At 49.3% G+C, this 8,511-nt stretch overlaps 1 protein-coding gene across 1 annotated transcript in view; it reads right to left on the bottom strand.

Moving 5' to 3' along the window:
* Positions 1-8,511, bottom strand: part of LOC104988305 (ribosomal protein S6 kinase alpha-2-like) — a 152,770-nt gene that overhangs the window by 81,323 nt on the left and 62,936 nt on the right. The window contains exon 2 of the mRNA XM_010839590.1: positions 4,120-4,236. Coding sequence (XP_010837892.1) covers positions 4,120-4,236 — 117 coding nt within the window. The remainder of the gene's footprint in view (positions 1-4,119; positions 4,237-8,511) is intronic.

Raw genomic sequence — 8,511 nt, 5'->3', positions numbered from 1 at the left:
CCCTCCTTTTATTTTTAGACCCCCTCCCCAGCAGCTCAGCCTCGACTCTGCAAAGCCCTTCCTCGAGCCACATGGAGACACAGCCACCTCCCACTGAGGCAGACGCACAGCCACTGGCTGAGCTGGGGAATCTGTAGCGGATGAAGGTTAAGCATCTGTAGGAGATGCCACTCAGAGAAGGCAATGGCACCCCACTCCAGTACTCTTGCCTGGAAAATCCCATGGACGGAGGAGCTTGGTAGGCTACAGTCCATGGGGTCGCTAAGAGTCAGACACGACTGAGCGACTTCACTTTCACTTTTCACTTTCATGCATTGGAGAAGGAAATGGCAACCCACTCCAGTGTTCTTGCCTGGAGAATCCCAGGGACGGTAGGGCCTGATGGGCTGCCGTCTATGGGGTCGCACAGAGTCGGACACGACTGAAGCGACTTAGCAGCAGCAGCAGCAGCAGGAGATGCCACTGCCTCTTCCTTTTATTTCTCTCCATTTACTTGCTTTACTTTTAATCCATTTATCTCTTTATTTATTAATATCAGAAGATATTAATCTTCTACGCTTTACTTGTTTATGTTTCGTATAATCATGGCTTTTTTTCATACTGTTCATGGGGTTCTCACGGCAAGAACACTAGAGTGGTTTGCCATTCCCTCCTCCAGGGGACCACGCTTTGTCGGAACTCTGCACTATGAGTCCTCTGTCTCCAGTGGTCCTCCATAGCATAGCTAATAGCTTCACTGAGTTACGCAAGCCCCTCTGCCATGACAAGGCTGTGAAGGAGAACAACAAGGCTGCATATTGCCACCCTGCTGATTTAACTTATGCACAGAGTACATCATGCGAAATACTGGGCTGGATGAAGCACAAGCTGGAATCAAGACTGCTGGGAGAAATACCAATGATATACAGATGATATACAGACCTCAGATATACAGATGATGTCAACTCTAATGGCAGAAAGCCAAGAGGAACTAAAGAGCCTCTCAAGGGTGAAAGAGGAGAGTGAAAAAGCTGGCTTGAAACTCAGCATTCAAAAAAGTAAGATCATGGCATCTGGTCCCATCACGTCATGGCAAATAGATGGGGAAACAATGGAAACAGCGACAGACTTTATTTACTTGGGCTCCAAAATCACTGTGGACAGTGACTGCAGCCATGAAATTCAAAGACGCTTACTCCTTGGTAGGAAAGCTCTGACAAATCCAGACAGATTTGCGTGTTAAAAAGCAGAGACATCACTTTGCTGACAAAGGTCCGTATAGTCAAGGCTGTGGTTTCTCCAGTGGTCATGTATGGATGTGAGACCTGAACCATAGAGAAGACTAAGCACCAAAGAACTGATTGCTTTCAAACCGTGGTGCTGGAGAAGACTCTTGAGAATCCCTTTCACTGCAAAGAGATCAAACCAATCAATACTAAAGGAAATAACCCTGAATATTCACTGGAAGGACTGATGCTAAAGATGGAGCTCTCATACTTTGGCCACCTGATACAAAGAACTGACTCACTGAAAAAGACCCTGTTGCTGGGGAAGATTGAAGGCAGGAGAAGGGAATGACAGAGGATGAGATGGTTGGATGGCATCACCGACTCAATGGACACGAGTCTGAACAAACTCTGGGAGACAGTGAAGGACAAGGAAGCCTGGAGGGCTGCAGTCCATGGGGTTGCCGAGTTGAACACAACTTAGTGGCTGAACAATAGCAACAACATAATCATAGCTGGGAAGGAAAAGAGTTCAGTGTGACGCAGATTATCATTCCAAGGGGATTCTGCCTAATACCAGGATTTTACTTGTTTCCCAAAGAATGTTTTTAAAATAAAAATTTGCAGGAAATTGGAAAAGGTGTTTTTTCTGAGGAAGGCATTGTCAACGTAGCTTTTGTTTAGTCGAGTATTGAAAGGACGGGCTCAGATCCATTTTCCTTGACCTCAGAAAGCATCTTCCATCTCTTCTGCTTCTAGACACCTTGAGAATTGGCAGAGGGGTGCTCAGTGAAGTCAGGGTCACACAACAGCCCAGACAGTCAACCACCACCTGCCCAGCAGCCCTGGGCTTGCCTGCGAGGGCGTCCAGGTCTCCATCACCGAGGAGAGAGGATGGAGCTGATGCAGCTGACACTGCGCATCCTTGGGAAGCAAGTGGTGGGCGGCGTGTGTGGTGGGAGCGGCGGGCTCGGTGCCTGTCCATTTCCCTGTCATTGTTCTTTACTCCCCTGCCCCCTGGTGGCTCAGACCGTAAAGTCTGCCTGCAATTCAGGAGACCTGGGTTCGATCCCTGGGTCGGGAAGATCCCCTGGAGAAGGGAATGGCAACCCTCTCCAGTATCCTTGCCTGGAGAATCCCATGGACAGAGGAGCCTGGCGGGCCACACACCATGGTGTTGCAAAGAGCTGGACGTGACTGAAGCAACTGACTCACACACACACTCTCACACACTCTCACACACACTCACACTCTCACACACACACACCCCTTTCCCAACCTTTCTAATTAATGGGAAGACAAACCACAACCACACAAGCAGGTCTGCCTCCATATGTTGGTAACTTTTGACCCCGAGAGACTGAAATCTTCACATTCTTACTTCACTAAATGCCTAAAAACCATTTGAAATTGCCATTTTTGAAGGTTACCGCATTTTGAATACTGGTAATTTCATATGGTTCAAGCGAACATGTTTGTAGATATACTAGTATTAATACAAATACATGTTGCTACCACATTGCCATGTGGAAAAGAAAAATAAAAATATTCTACCTTTTAAGAATGCCAAAAGGGAGATTTCACAAACAAGCAAATTTCCGTGGTCTGCAAGAGATTATCTAGAACAACATCAACATACTATTAATCCTACATGAAATCAACATGGGCCAGATTTCATCTTGGCACCAAGTCCTAGGAAAAAAGGGGAAATCTGATGAATATCCACATACCATACAGGAAGAAACAGTGACTTCAAAAAGCCAGGACCCTGTCCTGCTTAAACTCTGGGAAAGGCTGGCCTCCTGGTTTATCTCAGGGCCTCACGTTCTAGAAACCGTAAGTCTGTGTAATTTCTAACAGATACACCAAGGATGCAGAGAAATTAGCCCGGCCCTGGAACAACTTGCCCAGTCTCGTGAGAGATCTGCTGATATCCTGCTGCATATGGCTGTAGTCCTATGTGAACAGACAACTATTTCTTATTTCCTGAGAGGAATCAGTATTTGTTTTAATTTGAAGGTGAAAAAGAAAAGAAATGAACAATTCTTCTTCTTGGCTGCACTGGGCCTTTGGCACTTGGATTTGCTCTAGTTGTGGGGCAGGGGCCTCTCCCGCTGCAGAGCACAGGCTTTAGAGTGAGGGCTCAGTCATTGAGACAGGCAGGCTTAGTTGCTCTGAGGCCTGTGGGACCTTAGTCCCCTGCGCAGAGATCGAGCCTGTGTCCCCTGCGTTGGAAGGTGGATTCTTAACCATTGGATCCCCAGGGATGTCCTGAAATGAACAATTCTAGTGCACAGATTCATCACAGCCAATTGCTAGATGGGAGTCATGTGCTATTTAATCCACAGAAGAATTATAGAAAGTAGTTCCTATTATGTCCATTTTACAGGTGGGGAAATCGAGGCTTGGAGAAGCAGAATAACCACACCGTTTACAAGGAGGGTGGGAGGGGACCCAGGCTGCAGGCCCCGTCTTCCTGCCGCCCTGGGTGACAGTTACGGGAGTGGGTCCCAAAGGGCACCACCTTCTCCACTGCTTTCTTCCCTGTTCTCTTATTTTTCTTTCTTTTTGAAAAATACCCGTGGAGTGCGTACTTCCCAAAGATGTATGGCTCAAGTTCAAGGACCCTCCGCAGCACGGAGATATACTAAAGGCTCATGGAAGCTACAAGTGGGGAGGTGTGTGCAGCGTTCCCAAGCCCGGCTCCACTGTCTCAGGCTTCCGGCCACGCAGTAAGGCCATGGCCCCTGTTGCCATGGGGCCTGCCAAGTGGGCACTACCTCACTCCATTAGTTTGGGCCCACACTTCCCCTGGGCTCAGGGGGCACCTCTGCCATCTCTCCTTCGCCCTGACGTGGGGGACCAGCTGCAGCGGAATGAGGCCCACTTGGAGGGAAGCATGGACTCAACTTACCTTTCCATAGGAGCCTTGTCCCAAAACCTTCAACAGTTCAAACTGGGAAGGGTCGGCCTTCTCAAAGCCCGCTTTGACATGGTGACTGATGTCAATCTCCTTCACAATGCCCTCTTCCTGCAAGAGAAGAACGACAGAAATGCATATCAAGGGGCTCCTCTGGATTCGTCCTCCTCTCAAGTTACCACGAATTGGGTAGGTTATGGATTTTCAGGATTGGAGTTACGAGCTGTGACATCACGGCGCTCTGCATAATTTGCTTGCTTATTTGTACCAATGATTCTGTTTGTGAGCCTTAAATTGTGTCTTTTCTCCATGGACTTGTGTTGTGTGGTCTTACCAATATCTCCATGAAATCCATCCTCCTTCTTAACAATTTGGGCAAAATTCTGGACAGGGAGGAAGGTGGGGACCACAGAACCAAACGACCCTCTGAATGTGTGAGTGTCTACACTTCTGTGGCCTGAAGGGCTGTCCACAGGCAGAAGTAGTCTGTGAAATGGGGATTTCTTTTCTCCTTCTCCTTCTTATTACTCTGCTCCCCCTTATATTCTTGCCAGAGCTGATGGTTCATCTCCATCCCAGAGATTATATTTCAGAAGAAGCAGCCAGATAAGACTTTCTTCCAGTTCAGAAGCTTTCCCAGTAGGGAAAAAAGTCCTTGATCTTGAAGTTAAAGCCCTGACAGGAATCACTCCCAATGCTCATCAGAGAGCTTCCTGTCCTGGAGATGCACTGCCCACCTGTCAGGGGCGAGGCTGCCCTGCCAGCACCAGCCATGGGAGACGCGGAAGCTGGAAAGGAGGGGCTTTCCTGGACTGATTTCTGTGCTTCTCCGAGACACCCTTTCCAATCCATCCACCTTCTGATGCTTCATCCACTACTACGGTTTGGGCCTTGGCTACATTCTGAGAACTAGCAGGCCGGGCTGACTGCAAAGCGCATCTGAAACCGCCACAGTAATCGCACGCGCAGAGGGCTCAGGCACTCAGTCTCCGTACATTATTTCTTCCATTTCTTAAAAAACTATCAAGTGAGATGTTATCCTAAGGTTGCCCAGCTGGAAGTATGAGAGCCGGGTTTCTAGTCAAGGGTGACGTTAAAGCCTCGGGCAAATCAAATCGCAACAGTAGTAATCCACAGGACAGTGGTGCCTCTCAGAGATGGATGGAAAACTCAGTTTCTCAGAGTTGTAAACTTTGTGACGAGTATCTCCATGTACCCAACGCAGGACACCTAGAGAAAGCAGAGGAAGGTCGTCTGGGCTGCAAGACAATTGTTTCTCATTTTTTTTTATTCCAGTGGTTAAAGAAACCCTTCAGTCTTCACATCTTCAAGGATTCTTTTCCATTTTTGTAAAAATAATCATGTTTCTGTTTGTGAAAACAAGCAATGGATATACCCCAAATGGATTCTTTTGGGGTCAGTTCACAAAGCTTGTATGTGTGCAGTCAGAACACAAAGAATTTTAAGGTAACTACTCCTTGAATATGGAGAAGGAAATGGCTACCCACTCCAGTATTCTTGTCTGGAGAATCCCATGGACAGAGGAGCCTGGCGGGCTACAGTCCATGGGGTCACAAGAGTCAGACAGACTTAGCAACTAAACCACCAGCATTCCTTGAATATGTCAGAGAGAGAGGACCCTGAGGGCATGGTCCTCCCCCCATGAGTGGAGATGACCTCTGAGTCCCGCTGGAATCCCAGGACCCCTTTAGCTACAGAAAGGGGCACAGCTTCTTCTGTAGGGAAATTGCTTCATTTATGACAGGGAAAAAGTGGAAAGTGTTAGTCACTCAGTCATGTCCAACTCTTTGCGACCCCATGGACCGGGTAGCCCCCAGGCGCCTCTGTCCATGGGATTCTCCAGGAAAGAGTACTAGAGTGGGTTGCCAATTCCTTCTCCAGGGGATCTTCCTGACCCAGGGACTGAACCCAGGTCTCCTGCATTGTAGGCAGACTCTTTACCAGCTGAGCCACCAGGGAGGAAAGAGGGAAAGGGGTGTCTCGGGTTGCAGGGCAGCACCTGTGTCTTCCCCAAGAAGACCGCGCTCATCTGGGTGGTGCCTGCAGACCGATGCCCACTGGGAAGACGAAGCTGAAGTTCAAGGCGCTCGCCAAGTCCTGAGGACTGATGCTGCACAGATGCTCTCTCCACCTCTACTGACTTATCGACCAAGAAAGAACCTGACGGTCACTGGTCACTGAAGGAAGAATAAAACACCCCCATTCTGTTAACAGGCTTCCCTGGTGGCTCAGCTGGTAAAGAATCCGCCTGCAATGAGGGAGACCTGGGTTCGATCCCTGGGTTGGGAAGATCCCCTAAAGAAGGGAAAGGCTACCCACTCCAGTCTTCTGGCCTGGAGAATTCTGTGGACTGTATAGTCCGTTGGGTCCCAAAGAGTCGGACACGACTGAGCGACTTTCACTGCACTTGACTTTTCCATTAACACACAGCACCTCCCGTCCGGCAGGCAGGACGGCACCGAGCCATCCAGTGTCCCCGGCCCCCCGAATGTGGCTCAGTCCTGCAGCCAAGCTAATGCCACTCCCACGGGTCAGCAGGACTCACCGAGCGCCATCCTCTGTGACTTTGTTTTGGTGCCTGAGCACACCAGCGTTCACGCAGCTAAAGAGAAGGTCACCCTCAACACCTGGGGTGGGAGTGCCGGCTGGGGGCGAGGCCAGGGCCTCGGGGAGATGCCCAGGAGGTAGGTGACCGCTGACCCCGTGGCCCTGCTCCCAGGCCCTTCCGAGTGCACATCACAAACGATTGTGCTGTGCTCCTCCAGGGTCTCCAGGTCATCCCTCTGAGTCCCGGCCTCCGCTCAGAGGAGCATGACGTCAGTCAGCCCCCCGGAGCCCCCTCAGCATACCTGGAGGATCCCCCCCAGGGCCCTGCTTCCCCCACCCCCCAGGAACCAGCAGCCCCAAGCACGCAGCTCTCCCCTGCCCAGCAAAGGCACCAGCCGGCCAGAATTCACCTTCCTGCGTCGTCACCGCCCTGACACTGCAGCTGAAGGCTTAGAAGCAAATCTCTCTGTAACATTTCATTTTGTGGGGATTTTCGCTGTCAAAGTCCTTAGAGCAAATGCACTCAAAGCACACAGCTAACTTCCTCCTCGGGAATGGCCTTAAAACCTCAGGCCTCTCCCTGATAGTACCGTGATGTTTCAATTAACACCAGGGAGGTCTTGAACAGCAAAAATCTCAACCATCCATTGAAAAAGGAACCAAGAGTCCCACATTTTAGATTTTAGCCACTCATAGTAACACTTTGACCTGAACTTGCTTGAGATATTTTGTTTTCCTCTTTCCCAAGAACTTAAAGGACAAAAAAAAAAAAAGAGTCAAGGTCTGGAGACCTGTGCTGAGTGCTGTGTGTACAGGAAACACCCAGGCGGGAGCTGGGAAACATGTCTGGGCTTGTCTGCTTCTAACCATGTCCAGACCGGACAGGCGTATTTTCTAAACCATTTTGTGATTACTGCCTTAAAGGGCACCCAGATGTAACATATTATTTATGCCTCATTTAGAAATAAACATCTTTTCCCTCTTATCAGGAAGGTCACTTTTTCTAGAATTCTATGTGGATTTTAACGCCGTTCCCTTAAGGACATAAAGTCTGGTCCTGAATGCTCTACAGATAGCACTAACATTTGATTTCTAGCATAACTCCTATGAAGCGTATTTTTTTTACAAATAACCTGAGAAATTTGGGGGAGAGCCTGGTATCATGGGCAGGTGTGTGCTCTGCCAGAAAGGACTTCAAAACTGATCCAATGGGAGAGAGAAAAACCAGAGTATGAGTTGTTGAAACAACATCAGTATGTGACCAAGTAACTTTGACCGTGGATTCTAGAATCCCCGTCAAGCTGGGCTTGAATTCTGACCGACGGAAGACATTCCCCCACGGGTGTCAGACAGACAGACAGCGAAGGGGCCTGGCCTCAGGCCAGAGGGGATCGGTGAGGTGTCCTCTGAGCCCCGCCCCGCACCAAAGTCACCTTGGCAGGTAATTTCCTCCCTTCTGAATCATCCGCTTTCCACGTCATTAAAGAGAGGCGATTTATGGGAAGTAAATGCAGATGAAAAGTGGTGGAATAGTCATGACGAAAACATAGAAAAGAAAAACTGGGCAAGTGTGAGCTGGGTCTCCACCAAAGCGGGCGGGGCCATTCTAGAAATCACTGATTCCTGCGCAGGATATTAATTCCCAGAAAGGGCCAAGAGTAAATTATTAAACAGGTGGCTTATGAAAATGCAGAAAAGAAGAAGGAAATTAGCTAACTCTGACTTGCTCCCAGCAAGTCCTGCCAGGCCAGCCCACCCCACCCCTGTGGCTGATAACAGAGCAGGCGTGTGGGGAGGGGGCCGGGGAACCACGGCCTG

Source organism: Bison bison, unplaced genomic scaffold (genome assembly GCF_000754665.1).
Source record: "Bison bison bison isolate TAMUID 2011002044 unplaced genomic scaffold, Bison_UMD1.0 scf7180017864122, whole genome shotgun sequence".
NCBI classification, from domain to species: Eukaryota; Metazoa; Chordata; class Mammalia; order Artiodactyla; family Bovidae; genus Bison; species Bison bison.
This window is presented reverse-complemented; position numbering and strand designations above follow the sequence as displayed.